The 20,646-nt window shown below is 47.0% G+C and overlaps 1 protein-coding gene across 4 annotated transcripts in view; it reads left to right on the top strand.

Annotated features, from left to right (window-relative positions):
- The window catches only part of RGS8 (regulator of G protein signaling 8), a 29,030-nt gene extending 12,733 nt beyond the window's left edge, over positions 1–16,297 (top strand). For all 4 annotated transcript variants that reach the window (XM_039730330.1, XM_039730334.1, XM_039730332.1 and 1 more), the window contains 4 exons: positions 288–389; positions 1,282–1,346; positions 11,662–11,828; positions 13,823–16,297. In XM_039730330.1, coding sequence (XP_039586264.1) covers positions 288–389; positions 1,282–1,346; positions 11,662–11,828; positions 13,823–14,005 — 517 coding nt within the window. In that variant the 3' untranslated portion in view covers positions 14,006–16,297. The remainder of the gene's footprint in view (positions 1–287; positions 390–1,281; positions 1,347–11,661; positions 11,829–13,822) is intronic.
- Positions 16,298–20,646: the final 4,349 nt, after the last annotated feature.

Here is a 20,646-nt window from a genome sequence, read left to right as displayed (position 1 = left end):
AAGCCTTTCTGCCAGCCAAGGCAGCTGAAAGTCTGCTGTGAGGGAGCCTTCAGCTGCTCTAGTGCTGTGTTCACCCTTAACATCAGCCTGGAGATGTCTCAGGGTCCCTCTCACACATGAGGGAACCAAGGACACAGATCTGGCACAGAGCTGCTGAGGTTTATTTATTTATTTATTTATTTATTTTGGGTTTGTTCTTTTCCTTTTGCCAAGCTGGCTAGACTTATAATCATCCTGTTCTTTGGTTTTCCCCTGCTAACACCCCTGCTTCCCCACCTCGACCACAGGAGCAGAGGGATGAGGACTCGCCTGGGCTGCCTGTCTCACAAATCAGACTCATATAATGATTTCACAGCTATTCTTCCGGACAAGCCCAACCGGGCTTTGAAGTGAGTATAGCTGCAGCACCCCACCCCAACCCCACTCCTGCCCTTCCCCTCCCCACCCACCACCCCCTCCAGTGCTGTCTTCCTTTCGTTGTACTTTGTATGAGCTGTGAGTGCTTCCAGGAGGAAAACAAAGCGGCACTGATCCAGCAGGAACAGCCTCAGGAAATTCCTGGATCTTTGGCACTGTGAGACAGGATGTGCTCCCAGTCCCCACTGCTGTGTGGGGGACGTGTCTGCACCTCTCTGAGGATGTAATTTACACCTCTGTCATCACAAATCAAAGCCTGAGCAGTTGGCTTGGTGTAAGAGGTGACCAGAAATTTCAGGTCATCTTCAGCACAGCCTTGTATTTGACACTGCTAAAATTCGGGTGATGGTTTGCACAATGCTGGAGGGAGATGCTTCAAACCCTCCAGAATCCTGATTGAGAAGTGTGGGATGGGACTCGTCTGATCACAAGTCCCTGCTTCCACCTGAGATAAGATCTGTCCTTCCTCTGAAAGGCAAGCCAGAGAAATAAACACTTCTGCAGGGCTGAGTTCCATTTCGCCTGACTTTTGGCTTTTACAATGTAAATGTCTGCATCTGAGCTTGTTTCCCGGGCCTCTGCTTAGAGTCAAGGAGGAAAAATTGGTGCCTTTTTGGCCATGATTCATCTGGCCTATTTTACCTGCCTGCTGGGCATGTGAGCTGAGCAGAGTCCCTGCAGGTCCCTTGGGATCTCCTCAGTGATTCTAAAGGAAGCCCAGGGCCACTTGGCTCAGTTCTACATCCTAGACCTCCAAAATCAGGCGAGAGGAATTCCAGCCTTCCTCGGTGTCCTCACCAAACAGCTCCAGAGGGGATGAGCAGCTGGGGTTTGTCTGTAACTTGCCCCTTCCTTTCCTTACAGAAGACTGTCAACAGAAGAAGCCACAAGATGGGCAGACTCTTTTGATGTCCTTTTGTCCCATAAATGTGAGTAGAGATCAAATTCCACCTTTTTTCCCCTCCTCTTCCCTTAACCCCTGCCCAGGGGTGTGGTTCCTCAGAGCTGCTCACTCCCCAGCAGCCACCATCCCTCACAGGCAGGAAAAAAGAGAGTTTTGTGTGTTCCCTTCACATCTTTGCTCCTGACCATGAGGAAAACTACAACTGCTAAAGCCACCAGCCCAAGGTGCTGCCTTTTCCAGCTCAGCACCCTTGATCAGCTTGCCCTGTCACAGAGGAATCCCCCTTGGGATCAGAGCAGATCTTGATCTGCAGTTATCACAGCAAACCCGAAAATTTCACATCCACAGCCCTTATGCCAACCTATAATCAGCAACCCCTGTCTGAGTTCTGTTCTGCAAATATTGCTCTGCTTCAGCAGCATATTCACACCGAGAAATTATAAACAAAGCAAAGTTCCCAGTATGGGTTCATTCATGGGCTTCTATTGAAGAAAAAACCCAAATGAGTCGAGGTTGAGGAAAAGTCGCCGTGGGTGCTGAACTGGTTCATGGCAATAAGGAGCTGTCTGGCTTGCTTAGAGACTCAGGTTTCCCTTACATTTTAAAATGTAAGTGTAAATTATGTTATTAAGCTAATTTTAAGGTAATTTTGCCAGGTTTCTACTGAGATGACAACAGTTTTGGCATGGAATTAAGTGACAACTTTAAACAGGCAGGCTGACCAAGGCAGGAAAAGCAGGATGTAATTTTAGCAGCAGTATCTAGTTGAGATCATTGCTCTTGCAGCCAATAGGGGAAAAAATATATGGTGTAGCTGGGAATGGCTAAAAAGGAACATTTCTTTTGTTGAAATTCAGAACAAGAATGGGAAAATACACCAAGGAGATTACAGGGTACCTGGGGGCTGGAGAAAGGGGAGGGCAGGATATTCACACCCCTGTTATCATCCTGAACTCAAACCCATTTCTTCTTCACTGGTGTAAAAGTAGAAATTTTCTTTATTAGACTGCAGAAGAAGGGCTTGGATTACAAACCCCAGTGAATTTACCCACCTGTGTCCTGATGTTACACAGATTCTTCCCTCTTCAGCTGACTATTGCAAAAATGCAAAATCAAACCTCAGTTCAATGATTTTGTCCAGCAGCCTCCACAAGGGTGTCTGCTTTTATTAATAAATTAGCCTTATGGAGTGATAAATGAATTATCAAGACCTTTCCCATCTCTTAGAATGGAAAGTAATTCTGATAAATCTCTGGCACTAATGAAAAATATTCAGTTTCTAATGAAAAATATTCAGTTCCTAATGGCAACAGAAGGTGATCTTTAAAATTTAAATTAATCTATTTTTATCAGCAGTCACGGTGACATTGCCTGGTGATTGGTGACAAAAAAATTTGTTGTTTAATAAACTACTTTCTAAAGGAATATTTTATAACCGCTCTGCACCTGAAGTTTCTGGAATTGCCAGCCTGGTAGTCAAGGGTTATAATGATGCAAATACAAAAAGTTCTGTTGAAACAGAAGTGTTATTTTAGTTACACTGGTTTGAAGGAGAGAACAGCACATACTCATAGAATTAATTATATTGTACAAGTTGCATTTTTGCTGTTAGGATGTGCTGATGTTACACAGGTAAGGGAGCCTTATGCCTTCACTGGCCAAAATTTGGGATTAAATAAAGCTGTGCCTGGCCTGCTGGCATCTGTCTGTGAGGGAAGCTGCCAGCAAAAATTCTGCTTTTAGCGCCAAGAGGAGGACAGAACTGCCCCAGTCTAATTTCCCTGTGACTGCTCAGGTGAACAGCATCAGCCAGGGAAAATTGGAATTCATGCTTGGGGGCATGGGCTAAGCACCAGCTGGGCTTGGGGAGAATTCCCCCGGGGCTCACAGCATCAGCAGGTAGAGCACTTCTGCTTGACACATCTGTCAGAAACTGGCTTCACTGGATGGACAGCTCATTTATTTTGGGAAGGGAATTGTGATTTTGGGGGGTTTTGTGGTGCTTTCTGCTGCAGTCAGATGGATCAGGTGCCTTCCAGGCAAACTGTTCTCCAGGGAAAATATCCCCCAAAGTGGTGGAGCAGGACTCAGGAGCTGATGGAGCAGCTGAAAACAGGGCAGATGTTTTGGGTAATATTGCCAGGGGCTGGACAAGTGGCAGAATTGCTCCAAGGAGCAAGAATGTGGATCAGAGCTCCCCAAGAGGTCTCCAAAGGACCCAGCTGAGCAGGCTGCCCTCGTACACGGAGCAGGCTCACGGGGCTGCAGTACTTTGGGAGACAGGAATATATTCCCTTCCTATTTTCATGAGTCTCCAAAACATTTCTTGTTGGATTATACTGATTCAGAGATGGGGTAACTGAGAGGTGTTCTAAAAACTTTTATTTCATGTTCAGTCTCATGAGAAGGCTGAGACAATACAGATGCTATAATTCACGCCATCACAATCAGAAGCCAATTAATTCTTAATTACAATACATTATAAGCATTTCTTGGCCTATCAGTTTTTGCCACACCATGCTGCAAATGCCTTAAAGACAATAATCTAAAATTACCCCTCAATGGTTCTACTACAGTGCATCTTTCACAGTTCTATTTCTCCAAAGCACCTAGTCTTATTTACACAAAACCATCTTTTAGAACTTGTTTCTAGTTCCATTTCTCTCTCAGCAATGTCTGTCCTGTTCCATGGCATTTCTAAGCCAGCATTTCTTATCTCGAGGTTTGCATTCAGATGCACACTGTGTGAGCCTTCTGCCAGGCTTTGAGAATTCTCCACAAATGTATTTCCCACAGTTTCTAAACAGAAGTGACCTGAGGAGTGTCATGTATTACACAGATTCCATGGAGAGTCCGTGGGGATTTGAGCCACCTGGTCTAGTGGGAGGTGTCCCTGCCCATGGCAGAGGGGTTGGAATGAGGTGATTTTTTAGGTCCCTTCCAGCCCAAACCATTCTGTGATTCCATTATCGCCTTTGCCAGACATCCCTGGAAGTGCTGATGGCCCTGGGGAGCTCCCGTGCTCTCCCCTCATCCTTCTGAAGAATGAGTGACTGCAGGTAGTGTTTGATCCTGTTGTGAGAGGAGGATTGAAATCCCTTGGGATTGGAAGCAGTTGTTTTCTCCTGGGTGATTCCCAGGCTGGGTAATGCTGGGTAATGCCCTTCTCTCTGCATACACTGCTCTGATTTGGATTTATTCCCCGAGCCATTCAAAGGATAATTGGAGTTGACAAGTTATTAGAGTTAACAAGAGATTGTGAGCAGGAAATGCGGGAGGGCTCTCCCCACCTCCCTTTTGTGCTGGCCCTGGGACTCCATTCCCTCATCCCTCCTGGAGTGAGCAGTGCTGAGCAGCAGGATGCAGCAACACCCATGGGTCAGTGCAATGAAATCCTAATTGTTTTTGCTGATGGGTGGAAAAAATCAACTCAGAAACCCTGTGGTCAGGCAGACAATCCCTATTTTACACCTATTTTGCACCTGTCTGAGGGTCCCTGGGGTCAGGGCCTCTGAGCACGAAACAGGAGAGGGAGCCTGATGCTGCTCTTGCCAGGGAATTGGCAGAGTAAGAGGCAGACCATGTGCAGTGTTTCCTTGGGTGCCCAGGGAGGAAAAGCAGGGGTTTTAACACGCTGGATTTTGGCAACTTTCCCCATTTTGTGCCAGGGAAGTGAGCTCAGCGTGGTCCCCAGATTGTGAGTGCATGCTTGTGAGTAACTGAGGAGTAATCCTCACCCTGTGCCCAGGAGGCTGGCCAGATGAGGATTTCTTTTGACAGCCTGCTGGAGGGAAATACAAGCCATAGCATGTCTCACTCTGCATCCCCCACAGGGCTGGCCACACAGATTTTTGTTCCTCCAACATCCAGCAGGACAGTCTGTCCTCAACCCCTGCTAAACTTCTCACCCAACACCAAAAACATTCATCCTGAATTCCCACTTTGATGTCAAGGGTGATTTTCCCCCAGATTTTTTTAAATCTGGAGGAAAAGGTGATTTTTCTCTGGATTTTTTTTTTTTTTGTGATCTCCGTGCTCTTCCTCCCAAACTTTATTGTTGTTCTCCTCCTTCTGTTGTCTACACATTCCTTCACATCCTACACAGCACAGGAATATCCCAACCCACTCCCAGCTCCTTCTGAGCCAGCAGAGCATTAGCATTGTGCTGGTGACAGGCAGCTGAGATGAAGGGAAGCTCTGCTCAGCAGCACTGAGAGCACATTTCTGTGCTGTGCAGAGCAATTGTGACCTTGTCCCTCCAGCCCTGGGCCCAACACTTTCCAGGGAGTCAGTCCATCCATCCACCAGCCACAGGGACTCTACCTTTGCTCCCTGCATGAAGTCTGGTTGCTGAGGGGGTGAAACACATGCATTAAATAAATGATTGGGCATTGCTTTCTTGCTCTGACAATGGCAGGTGCTTGGTTATTAAACTGCCTGAACGATTTAGGCCACTAATCTGGGCTCTTCCTCATGCTGATGAAGCTTAGCTAAGCCCTGTCTTGTGTTTTCTGCTCCCCACCTCAGTCCCTTCTTGCTGGAAAGGATCCAGTTTCCATCTCCTGAATGGGATTTCAGGAGTCCCTGTCCTCACATGGTTATCAAACAGCCTGGTACTGCCCATTCATAAAACAGAAATTCCTGTCACTGCCAGACTCACAGATGATCTCTGGTATGGGGATTGTTGAAGGAGTTTTCAGTTAGAGACAGGACCTCTGAATTTTTTAGATGATGTGATTTATTTTTCCTATCTTCTACACAGGCAGGAAGGGTGAGTTTGTCTCACATCTTCATAGCATGGTTCAGAAGGTCACAAACCCCCTAGTTACAAGACATTTTAAGGATTTATTAACCAGTAAAACACTGCCAACAAGGATTTTTATGGTTTTGACACAATCCTTCAATATTTTGTCTTATGGACTCATGCTACAGTGTAAGCTTTCTTAGCCAATGTTATGACACACAAACCTACAGTGCTGCATTCTAAACTCCTTGTTTACCTTTGTAACTACTTTTTCTATCTCTTAAACTCTAAAACTCTAAACTTTCCTTTACTTAGCTTAAGGTGTCTTTGCTTTAAACTATAAATCCACATTCTTGCTTCTGTCACCTAAGTTTGGAAGCCTTTCCCAAGGTCTCAGATCAAATCCTGGGTTTAATTCTAAGCCTTGGCTTACAGGCCCAAAGCTCTGAGAATTCCCTGCATTTCAGATTCCAGCACTGCGGGATCCTGAGTAATGTCTGAGCACTTGCACAATCCCCTCTGCACCTTCCTCAGTCAGTCTGAAAGGAGAGCAGGGCATTTTGAAGCTTAGATTTATACTGCAAAAGGAAAACATCAAATGTCTGCTGCTTCTCCCTCAGCCTCTCAACATCCAGCAAAGAGCTCTGCTTCTTTGCCTTCAACTTATCTGCTCCACCAGGATCAATTTCCTCCTTTGGCTTCAAGCAAAGGATTCTTGAGGCAAATTACTGAATAATTGTCCAATAGTTGTCCTGAAGAGCTGTGCAGCCCCAGCAGCACATCCTGTCCTCCTGAGTGGCCGTGCCTTTGGGCTCAGGTTGAGGATTATCTTGTGCTGCTGCCTCTGCAGACTTCTAGTCCTGCTTTTAACTTCTGTGCTTTCTAAAGCATCCCTGTGGAACTGCAGACTGGGATTGTTCAGGAGGTGATATCTCCTGCTCATAGCACACTGGACTCCAGTGGTGATTGTCCTGGGAAAAAAGATGTCTAGTTAGTGAAAAAGTTAAAAGCTGTCCAGTTAATTTCTGTGCTTTCTCTGTAAGGCATCCCTCGGGAACTGCAGACTGGGATTTTTCAGGAGGTGAAATCTTTCTCCTGCTCATCATATACCCACTCCAGTGGTGATTGTCCTGGGAAAAAAGATGTCTAGTTAGTGAAAAAGTTAAAAGCTGTCCAGTTAATTTCTGTGCTTTCTCTGTAAGGCATCCCTCGGGAACTGCAGACTGGGATTTTTCAGGAGGTGAAATCTCCCTCCTGCTTGTAGCACACTGCACTCCAGTGGTGGTTGAACTGGGAAAAAAAGATGTCCAGTAGGGTGGGATGAGCTTTGAAATGCTGATCATTCATAAGAAATCATTCCTTGAAAGCCTGGATGTGCTATGAAGGAGAGGAGGAGACTGAAGTCAATATCCAGGTCAAATCCCAGCCCGGGTGGTGGCAGCTCCCATGCCTAACTGTCCTCCTGCTCTTTCAGTCACATTGTCATTGTTCCAAACTTCTGGCAGGGATTCCCCAAACCTGGCTGTCAGGCAGAGCTGCAAAGGCTGGCAGGCAGACAAGGGTTAAAGATGAGAACTGGAAAACCAGGGATGAGCTCTCCTGCACCCAAAGTGTCCCAGGCAAGGCCCTCACAGGTTCAGCCTCACATCTGCAGCTCCTCCAAGGCTGTGGGGACTGCATGACAGGAGGCTGTAAAAAAAGCAGAGAGCAGCCAGACACTATTATTTATCCATTCACTGTCTAAACTTATTTCAGGATCAAAAGGAGCTGATTGACATGAGAGCAGGAGGCAGAGCTCATGGAAACCTCCTGGTCCCAGGGGAACCTGCTGCAGCTGCTCTCTGGGGCAGGGCTGTAGCAAACGCCTTTCTCTCCTTGTCACTCATGGCATTCCCTTCTTTTAGCAGATATTACATTTCTCAGGTATTTTATTTCTCAGGTACTATATTTTTCAGATACAATATTTTTCAGGTATTATATTTTTCAGATATTTTTCAGGTATGATATTTTTCAAGTATTTTATTTCTCAGGTATATTTTTCAGGTAGGATATTTTACAGGTATTTTTTCAGGTATTTTATTTGTCAGGTATTATATTTTTCAGATATTTTATTTTACAGGTATTTTATTTCTCAGGGATTATATTTTTCAGGTATTATATTTTTTAGCTATGATATTTTACAGGTATTTTATTTCTCAGGTATTATATCTTTCAGATATTATATTTTACAGGTATTTTTCAGATATTTTATTTCTCAGGTATTATATTTTTCAGATATTATATTTTTCACATATTATATTTTCTAGGTATTCTATTTTTCAGATATCATATTTTTCAGGCATTTTATTTCTCAGGTATTATATTTTTCAGATATTATATTTTTCACATATTATATTTTCTAGGTATTCTATTTTTCAGATATCATATTTTTCAGGCATTTTATTTCTCAGGGATTATATTTTTCAGATATTTCATTTTTCAGGTATTTTATTTCTCAGATATTATATTTTCCAGGTATTCTATTTTTCAGATATCATATTTTTCAGGCATTTTATTTCTCAGGGATTATATTTTTCAGATATTTCATTTTTCAGGTATTTTGTTTGTCAGGTATCTTATTTCTCAGGTATTCTATTCTGCATAAGTGATCTTTTGCAGATGTGTACTTTCATGCAGCACTGCTATTCCTGCAAGTGATCCTCTGTCAGTGCTGCAGCTCTGGGGCTGCTGTAGAGGAAAAGGGGGAAAAAAAAAGACCAGGGCAGAGACAGAGTAGCAAGACCTCAGCAGGGACTCAGCAGAGACTGCAGAGACATAGCAGCGTGCTTGGTGCTGGAATATTTAATGTCAATCATCCTAGGAGCTGATGATTGATAAAATGGCATCAATCTCGAGGAACTGGAACTTTCTCCCTGTTTTATTTCCTTCTCTCTCAGAGCTGCCAGCATGCAAAGACTCCTTGCTCTGTTCTCCAGTCCTTCCCTTGCTCTCAGCAGGCCCTGGGAATTTTAGAGGCACTAAGGGGGACACAGCTTTTGGGAAATGCTGCTGTGTCCCAGATTTCAGGAAGGGGAGCACCCCTACAGCACCCTCACCTTCCCCATATTTATCCACCCACGGGGATGCTCAAAGGGTGATCCTGGCAGGTGCCCTGCTCCTTTGGCATGCTGCTCTGGGGCTGATGCCACAATATTGCCCCAGAGCCACAATTTGCAGTGTTACTTGGATGAGAGGCCTGGTTTTTGTCTACCCTAGCAGTGCAAAGCCCTGATCTCCTCCTGAAATTGCCTGAAGGAAGAAGTGTCAGGACGAGCTGGAATAATGCAGCTATTTCTGGGGCTGACAGCAGGAGGGAGCATGGCTGAGATGGGATGGATCCATTTTTATGCTGATAGCAGACTGCTGATGGAGCAGTCAGTGCAAAAAAAAAAAACCACAAATGAAGGAGCTTTGAGGAAGGCAGAGAAGGGATGTTTAGCCTGTTCTTTGGGCTGGTCTGGCCTAATATATATTTTCCTTTTCCCTCTGAGGATCCGGGCAGTCAGAAATCTCATCTGACTGACACACAGACAGAAATAGGATTTTTTGTTTCTGTTCAATACCCAGGGCCACTGCTTAGGGCTTGAGGTTTCAGAGGGAGCTGAAAAATATCTAAGTTTTTACCAGAAACAAGGGGAGCAGGAAGAAGTTTAGGACATGCAAGGGAGATGCAGGGCAGTGTTACATTTCTATAGATCTCTAACACACATAGCATATAGATATATCTATATATATATATATAGCATATAGAGAGAATATAAATAGCATATCTATTATATCTAGCATATAGTTAGCATATACAGCATATAGAGCATATAGAAGGAACTGTCTGAATGGCCTGCTTGAGAAAATGTTGGGATTTTCCACAGGGATCTGAACAAGCTTGAGAAATGAGCCCATGGAAAACTCGTGAGGTTTAACAAGTGCAAGGTGCTGCACATGGATTACCCCAGCATCAGTCCCGGCTGGGGGATGAACAGATCAAGAGCAGCCCTGCCCAGAAGGATTTGAGGATGGTGGTGGATGAGAGGCTGGACATGCCTTGTCCTTGCTCCCTTCATCCTTCTGAGGAGTCTGACCTCACCAGGCTCGTCCCCAGTTTCAGCAGTATTTTTAGACAGTTGCTTGGAAGTAGCCAAGAGCTTTCCAGTCATGAGCTACAAAAACCTGGATGCTATTGCAAAAGACCAGGAAGAGTTAGAAGCACATTACTGGAAAAAAAAATAAAAGGAAAAAAAAAAGAAAAAGAAAAAAAGAGAAGCTAACTTTATACTTTATCCTGATGAGAAAGGGGATGTGTGAAGCCTTCAGCAAAAAAAAAAGAAAAAGAAAAAAAGAGAAACTAACTTTATCCTGACGAGAAAGGGGATGTGTGAAGCCTTCAGCTGCATCGATTCCCCTGGTGCCATTCAGGGAAAGGAAATAAAAAACAATGGCTGTGTCCATAAATAGGCCCAGGCAGGGGTTTAACACAGATTGCCTAATAAATCTTTCTATATTTCTAATCTGCCCCGGCTGACTCAGATTGCATTACTGAAATGTCACAATTGCTGAGCATTAGCAAGTGATAAGCACACTTTTACCACTGACTAGACAAGCCGTAATTAGGCCAAGTCCTTTCCCTCTCCCCTTTACTGGAGCTGTAACAGACTCTCTGAGAGCTTTCCTCTGTTTAAATAAGAACTAAAAATGGCACAAGGCAATAAAGCAAAATGACAGAAAACATAGGAGACAAGTCCACATCAGCCATGTTTTATTGAAGGTTGTTCTTAGTGGAAGATAGGGCCTTATAAAGTGTGGCATTAACACGAGTTGAACCTTGATAATTCCATGAGTAACTTTCCAAAGGGTGGGTGTCTCAGTCCCAATGAAAGTCTTGCCACCTTAGCAAAGAAAAACACTTTTTTAGAGTTACATTAAGTGATGTTTGGCTTTGTGGCAGCTCACAGGAGTCTGGCTCATCAGTGGTGTGTTATGGATGCATCTCGGGATGGCAGAGCTTGGGAGAAATATCAAATTTTCTTTGGTAGGCTGGGGTGGGTGGAAGGGTGTCTGAGAATGGAACAGTTCCCTGCCTTCTCTTGATGCCTCAGGTTTTAGCTTTTTAAATTTTTTCAGATTCTGTGCTGCTTTGGTGTGTGGGTCTGAGCTTCATATGAGGGGATGGTGAGCTCTTTGCACAGAGTAGGCAGACAAAACAATTCCTTCTCTAGCTGGAGACCAAGGAAAAATGATCCAAATCTCAGGTGCACGAGCACAAACAACGTGGGCTGAAGAGAGAAAAACAAGAAGGATGGGACTTGATGGGCTGGAGCTGTAATTGGACAATTAACTCCAACATGCAAATGTACCAAAACATAAAAATGTGAAATGTTGTGACCAAACCCTCTTTTGCTTCCATCTTGGAGCCACCCGGGCAGAGCCACGACTGCACTACTGCCGGGGTGTGGCCCTTGAAGGCTCTTCAACAAACATCCCCTTTATTCCTCTTACCTCTGCCTGGCCTCTGCTGCAGCCCCTCAAGCCTCACTGTCTCCTCCCTGTGTGTCTCTGGCAGACGGGCTGGCGGCTTTCCGTGCTTTCCTGAAGACGGAGTTCAGCGAGGAGAACCTGGAGTTCTGGCTGGCCTGCGAGGATTTCAAGAAGACGCGCTCGGCGGCCAAGCTGGCCTCCAAGGCCCAGCGCATCTTCGAGGAGTTCATCGACGTGCAGGCCCCGCGGGAGGTGGGTACCGGGTGCCACAGCAGGGCTGGCACCCCCAGCCGGGCGCTCGCCCTCTCTCCCTTCCCTCTCAGACTCATCCCTGACTCATCCCTGATGAGGGAAACTGCTGTGATGGTACTGAATTACTCACAGCCAGGGAGTTCACTGGCAACCTCAGCCCACATCTCCTAACCTCACTGAGCTCCCCAGCAGCATTTCACAGTGCTGCTGATATTTACTGTCAGCCTCGAGCAGGCTGCTGGGCTCTGCCCTGGCAGGACACTTGGCACTGGACCATCCCACCCAGGAGTGGAACACAAGCCCAGAGGGAGCTGGGTGTATTTATGCTGGAGAAAATTTGACTCAGGGTGATCTTATCACCTTCTACAACTCCCTGAAAGGTGCCTGTGCTCAGCTGGGGTTGCTCTCTTCCTCCAGGCAGCACTGACACAACCAGAGCACACAGCCTCAAGCTGCACCAAGGGAAATACAGGTTGGATATTAGGAAGAAGTTTTTTACAGAAAGGTGATAAAGTTCTGGAATGGCTGCCCGGGGAGGTGGTGCAGTCACCATCCCTGGGTGTGTTTAACAAAGCCTGGATGTGGCACTGGGGGCCAGGGTTGACTTGAGGGGTTGGGGTTGGGTTGGATTCAATGATCTTGGAGGTCTCTTCCAACCTTGTGATTCTGTGAATTCTGGAGTAACTTGTTGACTCCCAAGGGAAGAGAGTTTCTGACTAACTCCCCCCTCACCCAGTCCTCCCAAGAGATGCAAACAATAACTCTGAGCTGAACAGAAAATGTAGTCACACCCCGAGCCTGGGATTGTTAAATCCTCTTTCAACCACTCCACAGGCTGATGGCACTGCCAGATCCTGCTGATGGCACTGCCAGATCCTACCTGGTGACCACTGGCTTGTGTCACTGCAATCACAACACAGCCAGGGGGGCTCTCACAGCACCCAGCCCCTCCTGTTCCTGCATGGGTGCCTGTCAGGGACCCAAAAAGGGCTCATTTTCCTCCCTCTCCCAGCTAGGAAATCCACTGCAAGACCACTGGGAAGGACCCAGGTTCACACTGAGGTGTGTGGGGGTCTCAACACTCTCCTTGAGCATTTTCTCACTGTTATTCAGGAAGCTGGATGAGATTTTAAGGACTGGAAGGCTGATTAGAAATGGGAATGCAGGTAGGATGGGGTCCTTCCTACAATTTGGTCCTGTGGTGATGTTTCCTTAGCACCGTTACATAATTTTGGCATGCTTAGAATATGAAATTATTAGAGCTAATCCATACTGCTGACATCCATACTGTTGAGGCAGACAGCTTTACTTTCCAGGCTCCTTACAGTTTGGACACTGAATTAATAACAACAAATAACATTTTTTCAGCCATTTTTTCTTCCAGGCAATAACCCTAAAAATGCTGATTACCCTACTAGGGAAGGAGAGCAGGAAAACTCCACTGGCTGGCTTTGCAAACAAATGGCAGTCATAACATTATAGGGTGGTTTATTTTTCCAAGCCTCTCCTCCAGATATTGTAACGTGAAGCTGCTATGGGAAAAAATCAAACAGTTTATTTTAGATCAGCTGAGTTTAGAGACATTTAATAAGAATGTGGTTTAAACCCATTTAAACCCAGTTAAAAGTTTATTCACCCATTTATTAGGCATGTGGTGAAGAAGAGAGGGAGTAGGAGAGAGGTTAGGCTGACTCAGCAGCTTTAGGTGATGTGCTGCCTAAGAGTCTGAATAAAAGTAATTTAAAAAGCAATTTCAGTAAAAGTAAAGTGATTTCAGAATATATATATATATAAAAATCTATAAATCCAACTTTTCCAGGCTTGGGGCAGGATTCCCAGCCCTGAATCACTAAACCCCCCAGATCTCTGGGGCTGGACAGGGTAGGACCTTGGTTCTGCTGCAGTTCCACAGCCATGGCAGAGAGGGAATTTTGCCATTTGAAGGAGGCCAGCTGGACACTCAGTGCCAATCTCTCTTCTGCTGCTTTCCCCAGGTGAACATAGACTTCCAGACACGGGAGCTGACCAGAAGAAATGTGCAGGAGCCCTCCCTGTCTTGCTTTGACCAAGCTCAGGGGAAGGTGCACAGCCTGATGGAGAAAGACTCGTACCCCAGGTTCCTGAGATCCAAAATTTACACAGACCTGCTGTCTCAGACCCAGAGGAGGCTCAGCTAGGACAGCCACGGGGCTCTCAGAAACCACGTGCTTCCCACAACAGCCAAACCCCATGTTTAAATGTGAAACTTTCTCGGTGTTAAAAGCAGTGGGAATGGGAAAAGAGGGAGAAGGGGCAGAGGAAGCTTCCAGAGAGTGATCCAGGCGTGGTATTAAGACTCTTTGACTATCTGTGCTTTTTTTTTTGTTTTTGTTTTTGTTTTTTTTGTTTTTTTTTTTTTTTGTTAGCAGTAGCACCTTGCAGTCGTTCCCTCTGTCTAGCACAAACCCACAACCCTCTGGAGTCAGGGGGTCACCTGTGGGCAAGGCAGGTTCCCTTTAAAATGGCTGGGCTGGTTTGTGTGTAAATAACACCCCTCCATCCTTCCACCCATCTCGCTGTCTCTCACCTCTCCCTTGTGCTCAGGAGAGCCCCAAGGGCAGTGAGGCCACATCCAGGCCACCTCTCACACTGCTGGGGTCCGGACCAGACACTGAGGGGAGGCAGAGAGCAGACAAAGGCACAGGGTTCATTCCCTTTCTTGAAGTGGAAACCATCAGCAAACTCAGCTCACCTCCCCATTTATTCTGTACCCCTTATGGCTTGGCTGCCACCCTGCCACTGCCCCCTTTCCTTCAGGGATGGAGGCTCAGAGTATTCTCCAGGAGCTGAGCTTTCCTCATGAGGAAGGTAATCCCAAAAGCTCTCACTAGGCCTGGGCAGGCAAGTCTTCTAATGTGAATGATTGTTTTTCGTGGCTGTTATTTATTTGTGTGGTAGCTCAGTCTCAGCCATTATTCAGGCTTTGTTGTGCTGGGCACTGGACCAAAGCCTAGCACAAAGGGGCTCCAGGCTGCCACAGGCTTGGTGGCTCCTCAGGAAGGACCTGTTGGGAGAGAGTGGAGAGAGGGAATGTCCCTTCTGGCCCTTGCTGAGGTGTAGGAAAAGCACAAGGCCCATCTGCCACAGCAGATGGCATTTTTCATGGGGTACCTGGCCAGCACGTGGCAAGGTGACAAATCCCATTTCTATTTTTGTTATTTCCCTTTTACTGACTGTTCCCACTCACCGAGTGTCCACTGTGGGTTCAGTGCCCTGCAAAGAGTTCCCCAAGACATAGTAATAATTCCTTCCATCTGATGGCCCCATTTCCACGGCACTGCTGCTCCAGCTTGGCAGATTCTTGCAATATTTTTGAGGGGAGAAGCAGACAGCCTGTCTGTGGATTTGAGCCGGCAGACCAGAGGTCTCTTTTCTTAATTTAATGAAGGCCTGGAAAGTGAACCCATGGATCTTTTTCTTGTCTCAGTCATCCCCAGACCAGAAGCTGTAAACCTCTGCTCCAGCCGAGGGTGGTGGGTGTCTTTGATACATCAGAAAACTGCCGATGGAGACTTTGTGTAATGTGGTGTATGAGGAAGAACAAAGTCTAAAGCCAAGCAAAATGTTTTTGGAACAAGATAAAAAAAAAGTCTGGTTCGATATTAAAAATTACTGTCCGTCAATTAAGTAGGAAACAGCTTTTTGAAAGGATGATATGTAGGACAGTAGGACAAATAGGATCAAGACAGAGGTGGTAACCATGCTGGATTTATTTTGGAGGTGTATTCCTGTGGTCTCCAGGACACTGAAGTCTAAATTGCAATTGCAAACTTTATGTTCAGTAGGGAAACCTGCTTTTCAGTGCCTGGTTGGCCAGCAGCAAAATCCTCCAGGTCTTTGGAAGGCAAATCCCATCTCCAGTTAAATTTCCCCGAGGAAAGGCCAGAAAGAGCAGCACTGACCCAGTGTTCTGGCTGTCCCCTGCCCCTGCAAGGACACCTGAGCAGCAGGGGCTGGCCTGGGGTGACAGAGGTGACATTCTGCAGCCACACCAGGCTCAGTGACACAGCTCCTGGGACTGCTGAGGCCCCTCATGGGACACAAGAGACACAAAGCTCAGGGTCTGGATGTGAGACTGTTGGACACAAACTTTTTGCTGCTTGCTCAAAAAGGGGGAGCAGTGAGGGGCATCTGGAAAATGCTCCAGATTTGCCATGATTTCCCCAAGGGGACCAGATCACGCAGGAGCTCAGTGTCCCAAAGCTTTGTGGCAAGCAAGGCACAGTGAGAGAGGTCTGGTGAACCTGTGCAAGGCATGGAAGGAATCCGAGGTGGAAGCAAAGGACACAGAGCCACACGCCCAGTGGCTGTGCCTGGTGCTGCCTGGGCTGTAGGAAGGTGTCTTGGTTTGAAAAGACAAGTGTCTGTTAAGGAAGGCAGGAACCTCCCTTGAAATGGAAAATGTAAACCCCCTCCCTCTGAATTATTGTAATTTTGAAATGAAGGGGCTCTCAGGCAAAGATATGGGAATAGGAATAACAGTTCTTTATTAGGAAAAATAAAAATAGAAATGCAATAGTACAAACAAACAAAAACAACCACTGCCAGAGTCAGAGTATCCCAGACACATCATCCAAGACAGAAGGAGTCATATCACCCCCACAGCCCCTGCCTGGGGTAGGGAGCAAGAAGGACAAACCCTGCAGTGACACACTCAGGGCCTGACCTGCAAGGGAGGATGGAAATCTTCCCTCTCTGGCTGTGAGCAGAGGCTGGAGGAATTCCCCTTTCCCAGAAATGCTGTCTGCCACCCCTGTGAAACACAGGACAGACTGGGATCCCCAGGGACACGGGCTCCTTTTGCAGTTTCCTCTCCCATCTGGGTCACCAAAAACTGATGGGGAGTGGCTGCCTAGAACAGAAGCTGGACAGAGTTAAGAGGATAAAGTGGGTATTTATTAAAGGCATTCAATAGGCACAGCTTGGGCAGTCAGAGCCTCCCAGAGGCTACACCCAAGATGGACAATGGTCATGAATTTTTCAGACAATTATAAGTTTGATCCATTTACATATCAGGGGTTAATCCTCCAATTACAGCTTCAGGTAATGAAATAATTTACCCCCAGTTTGCTCCCCACCCCCAATTCACTTTTGTTTATCCTTTTTGGGCCCTGAGGCTGTAAGGTGGTTTTGGATCACAGGCCCAGAGGGATTGTTTTGTCTGACCAAAATGTGGAGAGAATTAACTGCACTTTATATGGAGTTTAGAGCTATGCACTAATACAGTGTAGGACTTGAAAAATCCAAAAGCTAAAATCTTAAGGCATCAGCCTGTGGTCCCAGTTTTACTCCCTGCTGCCAAAGAGCAGCTCAGCTTCCTAGCACTGTGGCATCAAACAAATGCTGCCAGTGGTGAACGAGGCCACCTTGTCTGGCCCTGCCTTCCTCCTTTCCACCCTCCTCTTGCCTGTACATACAAAAAAAGCCTCCCAGAGCTGCCAGGATGTGAGAGCCAGCAGAAGGAGGGTGAAGCAATCACAGAGAGAAGGCAGAAAGCCATGACAACTCTCCAGACACACCTGAGTGGGCTTGGCTGGGCTCTAGTGCCAGCTGAGGCACCCCGGACAAGGCTCTGCAGCACCCTGGGGAGGGTCACAGAGACAGCCAGGCCAGGGGACACAGCAGGAACCAGAGGCTTGTGTCCAGGAGTGTGAGTGGGGACAATCCCCAGGCTCCCCTGGTGTCCAGAGTGTGACTCCCTGCTCCTGTCCAGCGTGTGACTCCATCTCTCCACGAGATGCTCCAGCAGTGTTGGTGCTGGAAGTCCTTTCATTTCACATCAGAGCTCATGGGAAAACTTCAAAGTGGCCAACACCCTGCAAATCCAAGCTCCCTTCTCTCCTCCATCCACCTGGGGAATTGCTTGGAGCAGGGCACACCTGCAGATGTCATTGCTGCAGTGTGACAGGAGCTGGAATCAGGCTGGCTGATGTAGGAGAGGTGTTTTCCCCAGCAAACTGAGCCCCAGTAAATTGTTCCCTCCACTGGGAACAGCATCCTAGAACACAGAATGGAGCAAAAGTATTGTCTGGGGCATTTGAGTCTACCACTCCTTGTTTGTGTTGCTGCTCTTGCAGTTTGTCTCTCTGGAAGGAAAGCAGACTAGTTATTTAAAGTAAAATTCTATTTTTCTTAAACAAGAAAATGGCACCAGCTGCTTCTTTTATGACAAATGCTCTGAATTGAATCAAAATAAGCAGCTTGTAGTTCTACCCCTCAAACCAGGGGCTGATCAAGGAAATAAAGACTGAGCCAAAGCTTTGGAAAGAGCTGAGTGGTGACTAATTCCCACCAAGGGCAAATATCCTATCCTTGATTCATCTCTTCCTGGTGTGAAAGGAATACTCACAACCTACAAACCCATTTCCCTCTCCACAAGCACACACCTCCAAAATTTTCCTCCTGTTTGGAGCAACGTTAAAATGTGCCATCACATGAAGAGGGGGGAAAAAATTGGTTCACTCAGTTCTTTTTATTCTGTTTGCTGGCTCATACCCAGTCAGCTCCCAGGTAGATTGATGGCAGAAGGGAAAAAGAGTTTACAAATTTCCTTTTCTATGAGCTTCAGGTGGTTATGTTAACTCCAGGGTCAGATGCAGAACTCTAATCTGTCCAAAGTTTCTCCTGCTTTGGTCCACCAGCCAGGCTTGGGATGATTTCCACCACTTTTAGTGGACTCATTGATGCACCAAGGGGTCCCTGCTGCCCGTGCTGGGGAGGTGTGAAGGGCAAAGGGAGGGGGAAATTGCTGTGTGTGTCTGGGGGTGTGGGTGGATGAGAGTGCATGTGACTTCATCTGTATCTTATTTAGTGTCCTCTACTACAGAAGCTTTTCTGAGACATAGATGTGCATGTTAAAATAGGAGAATTAGGCACAAATGACATAAACTGAGATCTTTAGCCAGTGTTGTGTTTGCCTCATGTGTAAGTCCAAGTAGTAGTAAGAGATGTAAAACTCTGCTAGGTTTCCAGTTACCCCTAAGAGCACATGTATCAAACTGAACTGAATGTTCACTGATAGACACAAAACCAAAATGTTTACAGCATTCAGAGCAATAGCAAAGCATACCTCATGCCAGTCCTGAGTGCCTCTCACCTGTCAGTGCAAGCTCTCCCCTCCCTGGGGGCCTCTGGCTTCTCCCTCCAAACTCCTCTCTCCTTCTCTGTCCTGTCCTGGTTGTCTTCCCTCCTCCTCCTTGAAGCACTCCAAACCTTCCTGTCCACCAGCACTGTTTGTCCTCATCTGTCTGAGCCTGGGATTCCCCTAACCTTCCCCTGCTTGCCTCTCCTCATCCCTATTCATCCCTCCTGTCCTCTTTGCCTTTCCTTTCCCCAGGCACTCATCTCTGGTCATGCCATCTCCCTCCTACACTCCTCCTACTGCCACTGTAAAGCTCCTAGGAGCTCTTCCCTGCCCGTTATATAAGAACAAAACGTTTCACATCATTTCTGCATTATCTTTCATCCCTGGGGCTGCTGCAGTTGTCTCTTTCCTTGGTGCTGTGCTCTCTCTGGCATCGTAGCATTATATCCCAGAACTGGAATTAAAGTTCATTTTGCTGCTAGACCAGAATGCTTCTGTCTACCACGCACCCCTTGGGCTTTGCAGAGGCTCATCTTGTCCCCAAGTCTTTTGTCTTCCTTCTTTTTCTCCTTCTTCCATGCAGGCTGCACATGCAGTGCTTGTGGCAGGGGCTGGCTGGGGTAGAGGGTGTCCGTGCTGGGGTCACTCACAGCTGGGCACCCCCGTGGCTCCCTGCTTTATAAAAGTAGTCTCAATAAAGGTGTGTGGGTTGCATTTGCTCAGCAAAGTCAGTCATTGTGCTCTGTGCCTCCTCCTGGCTTTACAGGAGGACGTGTGTCTAATCTGAGACTGCGGTGAACTCAGCGGGAGTTCAGGGAGCCGAGGCCGTGGGAGGGAGGTGGCAGAGGGGGATGAGCTTGTTACCAAAAACATCCAACATTCCTGGCAAAAAGGCACAGGAGAAAAGGCAGTGCCTGCTTCTGGAGGGGCCAGGGAGCTCTGGGGACCAGCTGTGCTGTGAATTGTTTGTCTCAAGCAGCCCCACACCTCCCAGTCTGCCTCACGTGCTGCGTGCCCCGGGCTGGCTCTGAAACATGACGGATGAGGAGCTGCTCAGCTTTGCATTTGCAGTGTAGGTAACAGCGTTATCCCCAGAGAAATGTCTTCATGTTGCTCTATCAGTGCCTGCAGCCACCAGCTGAAAAGCAGAGAGGGGAAGGAGGCACCTTCTGCTGTGTTTCCTCCTGCAGACCTCTGTAGGACTCCTGGCAGCGAAGAGAGCAGGGTACGAGCACACCCTGGGGTAGATCCCCCTCCTTTAAGAGCCACGACTGAAGATCTCATCTTCTCATAACCTCTCCCCCCAGCTCCTCTGTGAGTAACCCAAACCAGAGCTCAGATTTGTCCTTAAGCTCCTTGGCACCTCCACTTTGCTGGGATGGCAGTGTCCCCTTGAGGACCTGACTACAAACCCACACGCCCAGCAAGGCTGCTTGAAATAACAAAGATATCTGGTTCCTCTGCAAATCAGCTCGTGGGTGGCTCAGGAGAGACTGAGGATGGCTCTGCTGCACGCAGTGAACTCAGAAGTGAGCCACCAGGCAGAAAGAACAGCTCCAAAGTGCTTCCCTGGGCAACGCTTTTATTTCCAGGAGATCCCGCTGCCGCAGCTGCCGCCCCTGCCGTGCCCAGGTGCTGCTGGTGTTGGGGCAGGCCTGGCAGGCTGTTCAGTCTGATCCTTTCCCTCTCAAGGAA

The sequence above is a fragment of the Passer montanus genome, unplaced genomic scaffold, assembly GCF_014805655.1.
Source record: "Passer montanus isolate IOZ18808 unplaced genomic scaffold, ASM1480565v1 scaffold71, whole genome shotgun sequence".
Taxonomy (NCBI): Eukaryota; Metazoa; Chordata; class Aves; order Passeriformes; family Passeridae; genus Passer; species Passer montanus.
Note: the sequence above shows the minus strand (reverse complement) of the source record. Positions and strands in the feature narration are given on the sequence as shown.